The sequence below is a fragment of the Lepidochelys kempii genome, chromosome 2 (genome assembly GCF_965140285.1).
Source record: "Lepidochelys kempii isolate rLepKem1 chromosome 2, rLepKem1.hap1, whole genome shotgun sequence".
Classification (NCBI taxonomy): Eukaryota; Metazoa; Chordata; order Testudines; family Cheloniidae; genus Lepidochelys; species Lepidochelys kempii.
The window spans coordinates 186,549,896-186,566,900 of NC_136381.1; the positions used below are offsets into that span (position 1 = coordinate 186,549,896).

Genomic DNA, 17,005 nt, shown 5'->3' on the forward strand with positions numbered 1-17,005 from the left:
CGGGGGGGGGGGCAATACACTCCAGGCTCTCGGAACAAGCTGGCTGATCATCTCAGCAGGTCCCTTCATAATCATGAATAGTCTGTCCTTCCAAATGTCGTGATCAACATCTTCCAACGATGGGGGTTTCCCCAGATAGACTTGTTCTCAACAAGGCACAACAGAAAGTGTCAGCAGTTTTTTTCCTACCTGAATCACACCCAGGGCTCACTCACGGACGCTTTTCCCCTCACTTAGAAGGATCACCTGCTGTATGCATTCCCACCCTTCCCACTTGTATACAAGGTCCTGCAAAAGGTCAATGATCTTAATAGCACCAGCATGGCCACATCAACACTGGTTCACCTTGCTCCTAGGCCTGTCAGTGGACACGCCCATAACCTTGCCCCTGGTCCCAGTCTTGATCACGCAGGACCACAGCCGCCTCCAGCATCCCAATCTAGAGTCTCTCCATCTCATGGCTTGGAAACTCCGTGGCTAAACCCCTGGGAGCTCACATGTTCAGACCTTGTTGGGGAGGTTCTCTTTGCTAGTAGGAAACCATCCACTAGAGCCACTTATTTGGCTAAGTGGAAGAGATTATCTATTTGGTCATTACAAAAGGAAACTCCGCCTTTACAGTCATCAGTTCCCTTTATCCTGGACTATTTACTACATTCGAAACAGCAGAGCCTGTCAGTATCGTCAATAAAGGTGCACCTGGCCGCTATCTCGGTTTTCCATCCCGATTTGGCTGGCCGGTCGGTTTTCGCTAATCCTATGGTTGGCTGCTTCCTCAAAGGACTAGATAGACTGTACCCTCCAGACAGCCAATCTCACCATGGGATCTCAACCTGGTACTCTCAAGACTGATGGGTCCTCCTTTGAGCCCCTAGCAACGTGATCTCTTCTCTACCTTTCCTGGAAAGTAGTGTTCTTGGTGGCTATAACTTCAGCTAGGAGAGTTTCTGAGCTTAAGACCTTAACTTCTGAGCTCCCATATACTGTCTTCTATAAGGACAAGCTGCAGTTGCACCCCACCCACCTTTTCTCCCAAAGTTAGTTTCACAATTCCACATGAACCAGGATATATTTCTTCCAGTGTTCTTTCCTAAGCCACATGCTAGCAACTGGGAGTGAATGTTTCACTCCCTGGATGTCAGACAAGTGTTAGCCTTTTACATCAAAAGAATGAAACCATTTGGGAAATCAAGATAACTCTTCATTGAGATTGTAAAGCAAATGAAGGGGCTTCCAGTGTCTTCCCAAAGAATCTCTTCATGAATCACGGCCTGCATCAGGGCATGCTACGACCTGGCAAAGATACCTGCCCCCGCGCTGATGGCATATTCCACATGGGCCAGGCATCCTCAGTGGCGTTCCTAGCACAAGTCCCTATTCAAGATATCTGCAGGGCAGCGACGTGGTTATCGATCCACACCTTTACATTGCACTGCGCCATGACGCAGCAGGCCAGAGACAATGCCGCATTTGGCAGAGCAGTCCTGCAGTCTGCAATCTGCTAAACTCTGCCCCCTTCTCCTAGGAGATGCTTGGGAGTCACCTATTTGGAATCGACATGAGCGAGCACTTGAAGAAGAAAAAACAGTTAGCTACCTTCTCGTAACTGTTGTTCTTTGAGATGTTGCTCATGTCCGTTCCAAGGAGCACCTGCCTGCCCCTCTATCAGAGTACTCCGAAGAAACTGAAGAGGCGATGGATTCACAGGGACCTATATATACCGCCCTGAAAGCACAACTCCAGCAAGCTTCACAGCCAACCCGATGGGTACTGCTAGGGGAAACTCCTTCTGTCAACTGTGCACATGGCATGCGCACACCTCCTTGGAATGAACAAGAGCAACGCATCTCGAAGAACAGTTATGCAAAGGTAGGTAACTAGTTTTTTTTATTATAATAATAATAATAATTATTATTTTGTTAAGTTTGGTTTTATTTATTTGCAAGTGGCTTCTAATTTGGAGTCTCCTTTAATTTATAGTTAACAATGTTATTTTAAAAAGAGGTGTGTATATATATATTTCAAAAAGTTGAGAATTCTCAGCATTATTACTTTTAAGTAAACTGATCATGTTAGCTCTTGGTGCTCTTAACTTTCACAAACAGTAATATATCTCATGCCTATTTCTTTAGTTACTGAAATTACTTATATCTCGCTAGGTTTCAGGGTGGTATCCATGTTAGTCTCTACCAGCAAAAACGAGGAGTCCTTGTGGCACCTTAGAGACTAACAAATTTATTTGGGCAGAAGCTTTCATGGGTTAAAACCCACTTCATCAGATGCATGGAGTGGAAAATACAGTAGAGAAGTATAAATACACAGCATAGGAAAAGATGGGAGTTGCCTTACCAAGTGAGGGATCAGTGCTAGGGAGAAAATTCAATTGAGGTGGAAGTGGGCTATTCTCAACTGTTGACAAGAAGGGGTGGAAATCGCTTTTGTAGTGCTAATGAGGCCAGTGTAATCAAGGTGGCCCATTTTAACAGTTAACAAGAAGGTATGAGTATCAGCAGGGAGAAATTAGTTTTTGTAGTGACCAATCCACTCCCAGTCTTTACTCAGGCCTAATTTGATAGTGTCCAATTTGCAAATTAATTCCAGTTCTGCAGTTTCTCGTTGGAGTCTGTTTTTGAAGTTTTTTTGTTGAAGAATTGCCACTTTTAAGTCTGCTATTGAGTGTCCAGGGAGACTGAAGTGTTCTCCTACTGGTTTTTTAATGTTATAATTCTTGATGTCAGATTTGTGTCCATTTATTCTTTTGCATAGAGACTGTCCGATTTGGGCAATGTACATGGCAGAGGGGCATTGCTGGCACATGATGGCATATATCCCTGGACACTCAATAACAAACTTGCTGATACTAACACCTTCTTGTTAACTGTTTGAAATGGGCCACCTTGATTACATTGGCCTCATTAGCACTACAGAAGTGATTTCCACCTCTTCTTGTTAACTTTTGAGAATAGCCCACTTCCAACTTATTTGAATTGGCTCGTTAGCACTGACCCCTCCACATGGTAAGGCAACTCCCATCTTTTCATATGCTGTATATTTATACCTCTCTACTGTATTTTCCACTCCATGCATCTGATGAAGTGGGTTTTAGCCCACGAAAGCTTATGTCCAAATAAATTTGTTAGTCTCTAAGGTGCCACAAGGGCTCCTCGTTGTTTTTATATCTAGCTAGCTAATCTCAGAACTTTTCTGGTGTTAAAAATTAAATATAACATAAATTTAAAAGGAAATATTATTTTTTACTAGAATACCATTTTTTCATAGGGGTCAATGGGAAGTCCTTTAACAAGACCTACGCCACGTTCACCAGCCAGTTGGTCCAGTCCTCTCACTTCCCCAACCAATACATCACAGAATACTTTGTCACCAAGGTAATATAAAGCTACGTTATAACTTTACATGATAACTTGGTGTTATGGGTTTTTTGTGTGTTCTCCTGAATTCCAAACCCATCAAAAAGTGCAGAAAGACTTTTACCCAGTTAAATCAACCACTGGATACTTAGAATAATCACTTATTAAAAACTATTAACTCGGACTAATCACCAGACAACTTAAAATTCTGGAGGGTAAAAGGCACTAACCAATGAAATGCTCTACAGCTTAACTGCCATTTCTACCAGTCTAGAGGATTTCATAGGTCATGTTTTTGATGGTGATGGATTTAGTAGTTTGACGTTTTAAATGTTAAAATTGTAGGCAAGTTCACTATAGTAGTTTATACTTTATATTTAATAGAGAAACTCTGCAGAAGCTCAAGGCATTAATACTTTCAGCAGTAGAGAATGGAGCAACAGTCTGCTTCCTCCTGCTGTTGTTCCTAAATAAGCAGACCCCTTGTTGGCCATTCAGTTCCACCACTTGAAGAAGTCCCAAGTATCAGTCATTGGTGATCTCCTTGTCAAAGGAGGGGAGGGGTGCCATTGAGAGGCAGCCACCACAGATCACACAGGAGTGTGGTTCCACTCCTGTGGCCTCACTCTCAGTAAAATACCAGAAAATAAATTGAACCTTTTATCCCCTTCTTCCATGTTTCCCTGGATCTACAGTGCATTCGATTATGACACAGAAAACATGAATTCTGAAGATATTTATAGTTCTCTTCGTGGAGTCACTGAAGCCATTCAGAACTTCAGTTTCCGTAGTCAGGAAGATATGAATGAGCCTGTGAAACGGGATTCCAAAAAGGACGATGGTGATTCAGTGAGTGTTTGAATGACAGCCAACGCGAGGAGCTGATTTAGTACAGCTGAATTATCTTTTTAAATGGATTTGTATATCAAGGGTAGAATTTTCAGAGCACCTAAGTACCATTTTCAAAAGTGCCGTAGGCCTTTAGGATCCTAAATCCTGTTGACTTTCAGTGAGACTCAAGCTCTTAAATGCCTATCCATGCTTATCAACCTTTTGAAAATGGGACTAAGGCTACTTAAGTGACTTAGGTGCTTTTGAAAATTGTGCTCCTGGTCTTAAAGTAAAGTAACCTGTTTATGTTAGAGATGTCAAATTTTAATTACAAAAAGCCATGCTGCTAATCAAGTCTATGTAGAATGCCAGCACTTTAAAGCCTGTTGGACTATGGCTTTAGTTTTAACTTGCAGCTGCTTATTAGTGTTACCTGTTTTAGACAGAACGGTCTGCTTTATATTCTTGCTGTTGTACTGGAAGGAGACTGTATGATTTCTGTCCCTGAATAATGTCATTTGAATAAAATATGTCTTCATTAAATCTCTTCCAGAGAGCAAAACTTTGAGGAAAAAGAATTCTAGACACCTTTTGATGTGTGTCCCTCAAAAGGAGCAAGTCCAAACAAATGCTTTATAGTGTCTAAAAGCTGTGGGCAAAATTTTCAAACTTGGATGTCTATGGTTCTGAAACTCAGGCTCAATAGAACTGAAAATCAGGCTAATTATTTAGGTGCTTAAATATGGATTTAAGTCCCTAACTTTAGGCTTCCGCTATGAAAATGTTGCTGTTTTTGTGTTCAGTTCAAACACCTAAGTCCGTTTTAGGCAATGTTCATACTCACCATTTGAGACAAAAGCTAAGCTTTCTGAGAATGAACACTTATTCTCATTTCTCAGTTCACAGCAAAGTAGCATTTAAAGCTATCCTGCACTAGCGTGCTGTGGATCTAGGAGTTTGTTTGGACCCTACTTCTGTGCACTAAAAGTTCCCTAGGGCAGTGGTTCTCAAACTTTTTTTTTTTGTGGATCACTTGAAAATTGCTGAGGGTCTCGGCAGACCACTTAATGATCTTTCCAAATGTTGTTTGTACCAATAGCTAACTATTGTAAAGAGCTTTGGATAAAAGCACTATATAAGAAAAAAACTTAATAATAATTAGCCATTTACTGTTCTACAAATAAAAGCACACAACTCATATTTTAATATCAGTAGTCTTACCTTTCTAATGTGATGAATGTGCCCTCTCTCCCCTGCTGTGGCAGCCCCCGAGCAGGGGCTGGGAAGGAGTGGGGGGGTCTCTCCCCCACCACAGCAGCCCCCAAGCAGGGGCTGGGAAGGAGGGCTGTCTCTCCCCGACAGCCGCAGCCCTGGAGCTGGGGAAAGTCACCTCTTTCTCTGGCCGCTGCAGCTCTGCACATCCCAAATTCCCCTCACCCCTTCTTCTCACCCCACTTCCCCCTCCCACCTATGCCAGATTCCCCCCCCCCAAAGCCACCACTTCACCAAACGTGCATCTTCTCCAGGGTCCAAGCACCTAATTAGCGGAGCCATGCCTGAGCGGCTCCACTAATTTGGTAGATGGCTCTTCATTCTCTTGTGTGCGGCCGCCCAGGCATGCATCTTAGAGGGAACTATCCACGGACCACCTGAATGGAGCTTGCGGACCACTGGTGGTCCATGGACCACAGGTTGAGAACCTCTGCCCTAGGGTGCTCAATGCATGGCAACAGGGTTCAGATGGACACTTAGTGAACGGCAAAGTAGTATAGGGTAGGTTTACAACTCAACCTGCTGCAATCTAAGTGTTCATTTACATAAGCCATAAGTGTTGAGAAACAATGAGCCAATTTGAGATGTATGTTAGTACTCTGTGGCACCAGTGGAACCTTGCAAACTTTGTAGCTTGTCTTTGATATTGTCTACATGAGAACTTAGCACACAGCAATTTTAGGGTGTGCATTTACAGCACACTGCCTACTCTGTACAACCCCCACATGTGGACACTGTTACTGTGTGCTAAGAGGGCCATCAAGCGCTTTAGCTTACTACCGTTTAGTGTACTGGATTTTAAAGTATAAAGAGCACTTTTAGTGCACAATAGGAGTCTCCACAAAAGAATTAGTGTAGAGTAGCCAGAGTGTGGTAAATTGACACCCAGCTTGCTGCACACTAACTTCCCTATGTAGAGAAGACTATTATTTGCTACTGTTAACCTAAGAGGAACAGTGAACTACAAAGTGAGTGAGATATTAAATATGTTTATGGGGAGGGGTGTTTTTATTTTTTCCTGGCAGATTTGCAGTGGCTCTGGAATAGCGGATCTAAGAGCAGGAGGTGGTGCAATTGATACAGGCCGAACAGCTCTTGATAACAAAACATCATTACTTAACACAATGCCTCCCCACTCTTCTCCACGTTCACGAGATTATAACCCGTACAATTACTCGGATAATATCAGTTCTTTTAACAAATCTGCTTTGAAAGAAGCTATGTTTGATGATGATGCAGAGCAATTTCCTGATGGTAAGTTCTAGATTACATTCTTTGTTAGAGGGAAAATCATAAGATTTGTCTACATTTGTTGCGTATAGTCTTTAAGGTTTTTATGTAGTAAATAGAGGCTGAGCTAAATTAGCTATACATAAAAGTATCTGAAGGAACCAGACTGCTGATGCAGTAAATCATGTTTTTCGGACTAGGTTTATTGAATTGCAAATCCTATCTGAATATTGTGAAAAGCAAGCAGTGTTACAAAAGCTATCAGACAGAATTGCAATGTAATGGAATATTCCAGCATTAATGTTCTTCCTCATAAATACAAAATTATAGGAAAAGTAAGGGACTGGAATAAGAGAATTGCTAACTGTAGCGTATACTGTATATTTGGACTTAAGTTGTAGTAAGTATATTTTAGTGTATGACAGTCCAAAAAGAAAAAAAAAATTTGTAGATATGTTGCTTTATCTAATTTTTTTCAGTTTGTCAAGGGAAGAAAAGATCTTTGTGATTACCCAGTTTCTTTTTTCATTATGTAAAACTAGTTTTGGCTACAGATGAAAGATTAACAGCACAGAGTTTTGGTGGTGAAATATTTTTATTTGAAACACAAGTCTGGGATATTTTGTGTTGACTAAACATTTTTTTAAATGCAAATGCTGAAAAAGGAGGCTGTAGTCAGACCATTTTGACATAGTTATTCAACTTGCTGCTTTATAAGCTTGTTAAGCTAAATTTTAATCTTTTCCAGTGTATTTTCTTGTAATGTTTATAACCAAATGTTTTATTTTGCATTTGTTTCCTTCACTTATTCTTTCTTGCTCATTTTTCTTCTCCAATTCTGTAGCTTATAATAACGTTTTCTAGAGATATGGTACTGGCTGTGAACTTTATGTTCCCAATTATTAACTAGTCTGAATTGAGGCAAAACACTGATGACCAGCTGAGGATCTGGCCCCACATTCTTGAAACAAAAAGATGATGACCATTAAGTTATCATCCTATTGAGAGTTTGGTTTGAAGCATGTCCATATGTCCCCAGGATTATGCAGCACTGCTTTGTCTACCTTGCCTTCTCTTAATCACTACTTTTTCATCCATGTCAATCAGTACAGTATCCTCTGTTATTTATTTATATTGATATTATATTCAATTTATTTTACATTACCCCCAGATATTCAGTGTGCCCATTTTTGTATTGAAGTTGCTTGGGTTGGGGGGAATGGTGGTTTAACAACTGGATAGGGAACAGTTGTGGCTTTTGGTATTCCGTTCCAGTGTAGAATATGCACAGCTCAATGGTAGATGGGCGATAGCAGTGGATTGTGGACCAGTGGAGAGATTCCTCTTTAAGTAAAGGAGAAGGAAGCTTGTAGTACATGTACAAGTTTACTAGTGGCTGGCAAACAATCTTTACTGTCCTACCAAGTAGACCTGAGACACTTAAGTAAAATTATAAATGATTTGAATTACTCTTTCCTTTTGATCAATACCTCATGTTCATTAAAAATAAATTTATAAAAGCTTTAAAAGTCTAATTCTAATGGTGTTTACCTTATAAACTGCTATCCATGCTCAGAAACAAATTCAAGTAGGTAGAAAAGTTATTTTGTGAAATTTGTTCATGATGAAATTATTTCATATTAAGTTGAATACACAGATTTGTAATGAAGTCATAACTTTTCACTTTTCTTTAACGTTGAGCATACACCAGCAAAAGTCCGCTGGCCTCTTGACACTCCCAGTTGTACATGCTGTACACCTTACTGAAAATCTCAAGGAAACCTTGAAAAAGGTGATGGCAATGCAGAAAAACTGGTAGGGGGGATTGTTACTGTATTGCTTCAGAGATAGCGAATATTTTGAAATGAGTATTCAGTTATAGTCTAATCTTTATTATGTTGTTAGAGCCTGGTGAGAAGGGAATTCTTGCTTCTGTCTCAACTGTAGTTCTGTTATTAAGCAATGATTTGCCATAGGAACTACCTGAAAGAAAACAATACACTCTCTGGCATTGTTTGTATGCAGATTTAGTAATTGCACTCAGAGTGAGATTTACGAGATTCTCTACTTGAAAAATTTACTCTTATTCAGCTTTATTTTCTTGAAACGTCACCATTTATATAGCTAGTTGTCAGCATTAAGAGCCACTGTCAGTCTTCAATTATATTTTATGTAAGATAAAAAGATATGATATGTACTGGATCTAACCTAAGTGCAGTTCTACTTATTGACATAGCTTTTTGCCAAGTGATGTTTGGGGTAAGTAAATGGCCAATGTTCATGTTTTACTATTTACATGGCCAAATACAATTTTATTAATTATGGGAAACCCAGTATGTTTCTGGAACATTACTGGAAATACAAAAAGAACAGATTCAGACCATTCTTAGAGACAGTCAATTAATGGCCAGACTGATCCTAGAGACACCACTGGATGTAGCTGTTACAGCTGCCCGCCCGGTCTCCATGACAGTGGTACTGAGGTGGATTGTGGGGTTTTTTTTGTTGGCTACGCCTCTCTAGATTGCCCAAAGAGCTACAGACTTCCAGTTTGAAGGGCCATAGTCTTTGCGGAAAAGATAGATTTTTCTCTCCACATCCTGAAGGATTCTCGGACCATGTTATGCTCCTTAGGAATCTACACTATGGGACAGAAGAGAAGATGTACCTCTCAACCACACCACAGGTCACAATCTTCTCAATACCCACCATCTCAGTGCTGTTATGAGCCACAGTGTAAGAGGCCCAGGGCTCAAAAGTAGGAACAGTCTGCACCCCAGTCCATGACCTCTCAAACTGCCTCTTATAAGCACTTCTGATGAGCTGGTTGAGGTCCTGAACAATGATACCTTACGGCATCAGCTGCTATCTATACACCTGTCACGCCACTCAGTGCAATCTATAGAGCAACGACTTGGGCCTCTGCCCATACTTTCGCAGAACATTATGCGATCACTGAAGATTTGGCCGCTGACATCATCTTCAACTCCACAGTACTCTCTGTAGTAAAAGATTCCACTTCAAAGTTCCAGCCTCCAGTGGTGGGTACTGCTTGGGAGTCCCCTAATGTGGAGCACCCATTGGGACACTACTCAAAGAAGAAACAACGCAACTTGTGCAGTAACAATGGTTCTTAGAGATGTGTGTCCCTATGGGTGCTCCACAGCCCACCCTCCTCTCCTCTACTTCGGAGTTCTCTATAGGGGTGTGTGGTAGAGAAGGAAGTGAGGGGGGTTCGCCCATGCAGTGCTAAATAGCCTTAAGGCAGACCATGAGGGAGGAAGAGCACATGTGCGGGATCAACAGGACACTGCTGCCAAAAATCTCGATTAGAGGTGCAAGGGCACACAGGCACCTAAAGTGAAGAACCATCGTTACTGCACAAGGGAGTAACTTCCTCTTCTGATTGTCCTGACATTTTATTGACTGCTTGGTAAACATTTTATTTGTCCTCAAAGTCCTTTTTTTTTCTTTTTTTTTTTTTTTTTTGTGGGTAAGTAAAATATATCCTGAGCTGTAATCTAATCCCATTGTGCCACTTTGGCACAGGAAAAATGTGAGAAGGCACATAGATCTTCCTAGCTGATTCCCTTACTGTCATTTATAAGGCTTTACATCACTGTGGCAATGTAAGGTCCTTAAAACATTTACAGGTTTTATGCTCCTGGAGGAATGGACTAAGAATGGGAACAGTTAACGAACAATCGGAACATTAACAGTGTTACTATGCAGGCAGGCTGCTACATTTCTGACTCAGAGAATGAGATCTGTTAACTAGCAGGCAGGCTGCTATTTTCTGGCTCGGGGAAAGAGCCTTCCTCCTCCATAATAAAAAGACCTACCCCTGCACACCCCTGGTGAGCCGCAGTAGCTAGCAAGAGGGACAGAGTCTATCTCGTTTGTTGGCAGGCATGCACGCCCAGCTCTGCCCCCGACAGATATCATCTTCCCCACAGGGACGCACGCCCAGCCCCTCTCCCCCTGCAGTGATTTGCATCTCTGAGGCTGCTCTGGGTACTCTGGAACAGAAGTGCTGCCTGGGCTGCTGGGGAAGAGGCGCGTATCCCACCGCAGATTTGCATTTTTCTGCACGGGGGGCACAGAAATATGCGGGCCATACGAATTCTGCACCCCCACAGGGGCACGGAATTCTGTCAGAAGTAAAAATCATCAAATCTCTCTGTTTAGCAGGATGTTACCGTATTACAGAGTGAGCCTCTTTCACCACTCAGGACATGGTGTTTCTGGTAATTTTAGTAAATTGAATGAAACTACTGACTTGACTTGCATTGATCATTCCAGGCTTTACTTGTATTGATCATTCCATCATAGTAACATTGTTAATGTTCCTAATGTCTGTCAAACATTAGTATTCCAAAAAATTGGACAGGCATGCTGGATTTTTTTTAGCATAACATAAGAATGGCCATACTGGTATGGTGGCAGGGAGGAGAGGAGGCATTGGTAGGATAAGACTGAACTCTTTTCAGGGGATGGGAGATTGATTACATTTGCCTGGTGGCCAGTTTCTCATGAGAATGGGACTGGGGATTTGGTTCCTTCACCCCTGGGGATATAGGATCTGCTGGTCTGGTCCATACATCTGGCACCACCATGCTGCCTCAGTAGGACTTTTTGCCGCTTTGGTTCTGTGAGCTAAGCGGGTTTTATTGTTTTTAAAGTAGCAGTGAGCTTTTACTTTACTTCCAGGATTCATCTCTAGCTGCAGCAGCCACTCCTCTTGGCAGTTCTTATTCATTGCCTGAGGTGCTTACTGCTGTTTAAACAATAAACATAGGAACTGCTCAAACTTGTTTGTGTGAAGAAGTGAAAATGGGGTGGCAGATTTTGCAGTCTGATTCCTGCCATTTTCTTCCTGTCAGGGTGAAAAAGCCAACTGAGAGTCAGGACTGACACCTTGTTTTATTGTGTGAAAAAAGGACAGAGATTTCTCAATTAGCTTTAACTGCTGCTTGCCATTATATGTTTTCCAGGATCCATGAGGGGGTCAGGGCACTTGAAAAGGCCGTTTTGCGGGCTGCCTGCATGTCAGCTATCAGGGTATATCAAAAAACCTGTGACTGACATTTTTTATTCCCAAGTTTAATGATTTTAATTAGGTACCGTTTGCATGTTCAAACACCATCTGGCACACAGTGGAAAACATGCTCCATTTTCTTTAGAAAGAAATTGCAGAAAAGTGAAGGGCTTTTTTCAAATACGTTGTTTTTTTCATTTGCTTGGTTTCAGGGATTTGGCTGGAAGGGGATGCGTGCGTGGTGAGCAGGGAGGGTGAGGGAAGAGAGGAGAGAGACAGTGGGGAGGGGGTGGGGCTTGGGGGAGAGCAGGGGTGGAGTATGGGTGGGGCCACAGGCAGAAGAGGCTGTCTGGGGAGCTACTGCCTCTCCAAGTGGAAGCTTCACCCACCGCCCATGTTCTTTACTATAGTTTCAACCATTTTGCCTGGTACTGAAGTTATGCTTAGCGCCCTGTAATTTGCATGATCGCCTCTGGAGCCTTTTAAAAAAATTAGCGTTGCATTAGCTACCAATTCATACTATGCATTTAATTTATTTGTTTGGTACCCAGAGCAGTATTATACAATGTCAGTCCTTCAAAAACTGCTAAATTTTTTAGGACATGAACTTATGCAATAACCTTTGAATGTGTGACATCAGCAAGGTTGATGAGAATATCATGCTGATGAAATTTATACTGTGGAATTAACCTGTCAGGGCAGAGTATATGCCTCATTTCCCTAATATAATGTCAATATGTTTTCCCAGTAATAAAATTTATCATGGGAACTTATCTTCAGTGTGTGTGGTAGGACTTGCTGTAGCTCACGAAAGCTTATGCTCAAATAAATTGGTTAGTCTCTAAGGTGCCACAAGTACTCCTTTTCTTTTTGCGAATACAGACTAACACGGCTGTTACTCTGAAAAATGTAATAATAAACTCAGACTGATTAACATGTGATTTATCTGTATGTGATGTCATAACAAATTTTGTTGCAGAAATATTTCACTTGTAGCTTAGTGTCAACATAAAATAGTCCTAGAGAAAGGTACAAGACTGTCTCTGCTTAATCGCCATGTTTTGCAGATGTGAGAAAATTTGACTCCTTCCATTATGTGCCTTGTAAAATAGAAGTTTATTTGAGAGAGAGATTTTTTTGTTTGTATCTTTTACCTTTTTTCCTTCAAAAGTACTGTGAGGTTCTTAATCTTCTACCTGGACAGCAAGACACAGGCAGAAGAGTTCCCTTTTCAAAGGCCAGAGATGTTTTACTATTTGGTAACGAAGTAAAGACAACAACTTGATGTTTGAATTTACATTGGAGACCAGGTTTTATTGAAGTTTTGCAGGCATCTTGGGTTGACTGCCCAGTCTGTATAAGTATCAATCTAGTTATTCATGCCTTGCTCATCATTATGGTATCCCTCCCGTATATTTTTTAGATTCTCCTACACAGAGAGAGCTTGTCCTAGGGTCAGCAGCGGCAGCCCTGTGGAATTCTTAGTCTAATCAGCTTCACGTACCTGTTCAGTCATTGGAAGATTCAAGCTGCAGTCAGTTCATTTACAAGTTGTTTTTTGCCATGATGCCAGACATTTGTTGCTCAGGAATGCTGACCACACTGAAAATACAGTATTTGTGTTCATTTTGAGAGTAAAAATGTCCTTGCAGACAGAGCTGAGAAAAAGAAAATAGTTTTAAGGCCTGTCAGCCTAGAAAGTATCACTGCATTATGTGATAGGAGTTACTTTTTATCAACTCTACAGTTTGAGGAATATGTCCATTTATTCCTTTTTAATAGAGCCTCCCATGGACCATTCTGATCTGGTTGCAGAGTTACTGAAGGAATTGTCAAACCATAATGAGAGAGTTGAAGAAAGAAAGGCTGCTTTGTATGAGCTTATGAAATTGACTCAAGAAGAGTCCTTTGGTGTTTGGGATGAGCACTTCAAAACGATACTACTTCTGTTACTTGAAACTCTTGGGGACAAAGAGGTAAGTTCAGACTAACCCAAAGTTGACCATGCACGGAAATTGCTTTTGACATTAGGATCCATTCTTCAATAACACTTCACATGGATGAAATTCATATTGCGTTTAAATGGTATCTCTAGGAGGGGATAGACAAGTATCAGGTAGCAGTAAAATGCTTTTTAATGACAATCTACAAATGGCACTAAGAAAATGCCATTAAATTTCAAATAATCTCAGTGCCCCAAAAAGTAAAAAGAGGCAGTCCTCATGTTTACTTTACAGGGTTTTTTTGTCTTTTGGGTTCTCCCAGTGTCCAGTCTTGTTGACTCCAACTCTGTCCAGTGTTCTGTGCATTAGGCATATACAATCTAGCATCTGGTAATGGACTGGATAGGGGTCAGGTACATGGCTTTTTCTCCATACTACATATTTATGTTGAGCTAGCAATTTAAAAAAATAAAATAAAAAATAACTGAAAAATATACACCCTTTCGTATCAAAAGGGCATTTCTCTGGTTCTCCCTCCCCTGCTTCCTATACTGGCTTCATGTTTCAGGTGATTTTTGTGGTGGATGACAGTATAATGCATATTATGCACAGTGGGTACTATTCATTTGAACTGTGGGATGGGAGTTATGGAAGCTTAAAATTGGTTGCTCATCCTTTTTTTACCTTAGGGTTGGGGATATTCAGCTAATTACTATGAAATTCAAAGTATTCTTATTTGTAGATCACCTTCTAAGTGGGCCATGCAAAGCTTGCCTTTAAAGAATGTCTAAATAAGAAGTGTGTGTATAATACGGACGTAAATATCGTTTAGAAAGATCACCATTTAAACTATAAAATTATATTGTTTAACCGGATAGCCAATTAAAAGGAGAGGGGACCAGGTACCTAGTTTGTCCCGATGCAGCCAACACAGTCACTCCATGCCACCCCAGCAGCAGCTTTCCTTCCCTTCACTGACCAGTGCGCCATCCGCCTCCGCAGCCGAACCCTTCCAGTGGCACTGGGAGGCCGGGGACTACTTTACACACCCCTTCTTCCCCCCCCCCCCCCGACTGGGCTGGGGGCCGCTGCTGCCAGCACAGCTGGGGCTTGGGTCAGTCTCTGTTGCAGGAGAATTGGTTGAAGACCTGCACGAAGCGGATTAACGGTTACGGTGGGTTAATGGTAAGACTAACACTTACCAGTTAACCATTTAACCATTGAATATTTTACATCCCTAGTGTATACATCTCCCTCCTATCCCATATTCTCCTCTTTTGGAAAGGAGGTTTCCCTAGCTTTCTGGGAGGATACGAAACAGCTTTTGCTGGCCCCTGCTATGTTCCAAGGTATAAAATCCTAAAACACGTACAACATTATGTATAGAAAATAAATTTTAAGTACTTTTGGAGGTTTCTAAAATGTAGTTGTTATAATTGGCAAGTCCCTTTCAGTCTTGTATAATTAGACTTACTATAATTAGTATGCCATAGTTAGACTTGTAAGTAGACATGTCTTCTCAATCAGAGGTACTCAAAAATTGCAATAACATTTTTGAAAACTAAAATATTTCTAAGCCATTTTTTGGTAAAATAAGTGGTTTAGACAAAATATGGCGGTAATGTTGTGTAAAGGTTTTATTAGCACTCGCTTGGGATGATCTGCATATGTTGCTTGTGATTTTGCAGGCATGCATTGTATCTACATATATTGCTTAGTAAAAACTTCATAACTCCATGTAAGATATATGTATAGAGAGGGGGTGAGAATATGGGTTGGGATGCTGTAAAGATTTTTCTGAGAGTTCCATGTGCTTCGAGCTTGAATGAATAGGCTTGTACTGTATGCATTTGGGGGGAGCTTATTATAATTTACATTATATTTCCACTATCAAACATGTTTGTGTCCAATTGCTGAGCTAATATTAAAAGCACATTGTCTGTTCAAAGAGAAATAACTCAATTATATACAATATTTAACCTTTAGCATGCAATCAGAGCTTTGGCATTGAAAGTTTTAAGAGAAATTCTAAGGAACCAACCAGCAAGATTTAAAAATTATGCAGAGCTTACAATTATGAAGACACTAGAAGCTCATAAGGATCCTCATAAGGAGGTTAGTAAGTGGCTCTGTGTGTTTTGTGTATTTGAGGATATGACACATGTCAAAGCACAAATCAAATGTAATGTTCAAAGAATATGCTTGATAAATGATTCAAATGCCAGTGGGGAAGTAATTGGTTTGATAGTCAAGGATTCAGTAAATATTGGTTAATAAAGGCATGTTATAGTAGGAAGAATTACTGATTTATGGACCCTGAAATGCACAATTTCAACCCAAATAAAATGGATACCTACTTAGCTATTGTCCCCAAATGAGAGACACATGCACCCAACTCTGAGCATCAGATGGATCACTTTCAGGACTACTAGAAGGATAAAGAAGATTACCTTCCTTTTAAGCTATAGGTCCTGGAAGAAATGTGTACACAGGGAAACATTTTTATATTGTATCATCACCATCATGTTTTTGCTTTTCAAAGTGTATTTCTCAGAAAAGCAGAAGCATTAAATGTATGCTACATCTAGTTCAACAGAGGGAAAGGTGAAAAAAGATACATCTTGATATAATTTTTGTAAACAGAAGAAAAGGAGTAAATATCATGGTTGTCATCATTTTGGTATGTCTCTAAAACAACTAAATTAATCTGACAGCAAGTTGTGTCTAATATGCCACCTGGAGATGTAACTGCTCTTTAAAAGTAAATGAAAGGTGTCAATGGAAAACCCTATGAGAATCTACTTGTATGGCATGGTGTTGTTGCAAACATCATATATGATGATCAGAGATAGAAGAATTACCAGGTTCTATGTCCATTGATGAATTCTAAAATGTTTTGTAGCAACATGGTTAATCCAGAGCCTGGTAATCCATTGATAATCCGTTTTAATAATATACAGAAATGCTCTCAATTATGCATAAAAATACCAACACTTTAGAAATTCCTTGACATGTTGTTTGCTGTAACATAGTGCTGTGAATAGTGCAACTTCATAGTTTTAAACTGTTTGTGCAGTCCCGGGGGTCATGCAGCTTTAAACATGCCCCTTCAAACAGAAGAACGCTGCCCTGCCACTGGAATCAGTGCGGCATGGGACCTCAGCTTTTTCCCTACCTAGTATCTTTGGCCAATTAGTGGCTGGGTAGAGTGTTGGGGGAGACAAGTAATTTCAGGGGGACTCTGCACGCTGCCCCGGCCCTGAGCGCTGGCTCCACAGCTTCCACTGGCCGGGAACCGCAGCCAATGGGAGAGGCGGGGGAGG

At 40.9% G+C, this 17,005-nt stretch overlaps 1 protein-coding gene across 46 annotated transcripts in view; it reads left to right on the forward strand.

Annotated features, from left to right (window-relative positions):
- CLASP2 (cytoplasmic linker associated protein 2) overlaps positions 1-17,005 on the forward strand; it is a 271,467-nt gene that overhangs the window by 232,723 nt on the left and 21,739 nt on the right. For 43 of the 46 annotated variants that reach the window (XR_012157456.2, XM_073333022.2, XM_073333023.2 and 40 more), the window contains 5 exons: positions 3,280-3,386; positions 4,064-4,217; positions 6,497-6,725; positions 13,522-13,715; positions 15,669-15,797. Coding sequence is in view for 44 of the 46 variants with exons in the window: in XM_073333022.2 (XP_073189123.1) it covers positions 3,280-3,386; positions 4,064-4,217; positions 6,497-6,725; positions 13,522-13,715; positions 15,669-15,797 (813 nt within the window). In the remaining 2 variants the exon portion in view is untranslated. Of the gene's footprint in view, positions 1-3,279; positions 3,387-4,063; positions 4,218-6,496; positions 6,726-13,521; positions 13,716-14,923; positions 15,032-15,668; positions 15,798-17,005 lie in introns of those variants that run through there. The other 3 variants (XR_012157457.2, XM_073333041.2, XM_073333055.2) reach the window with 3 other exon arrangements.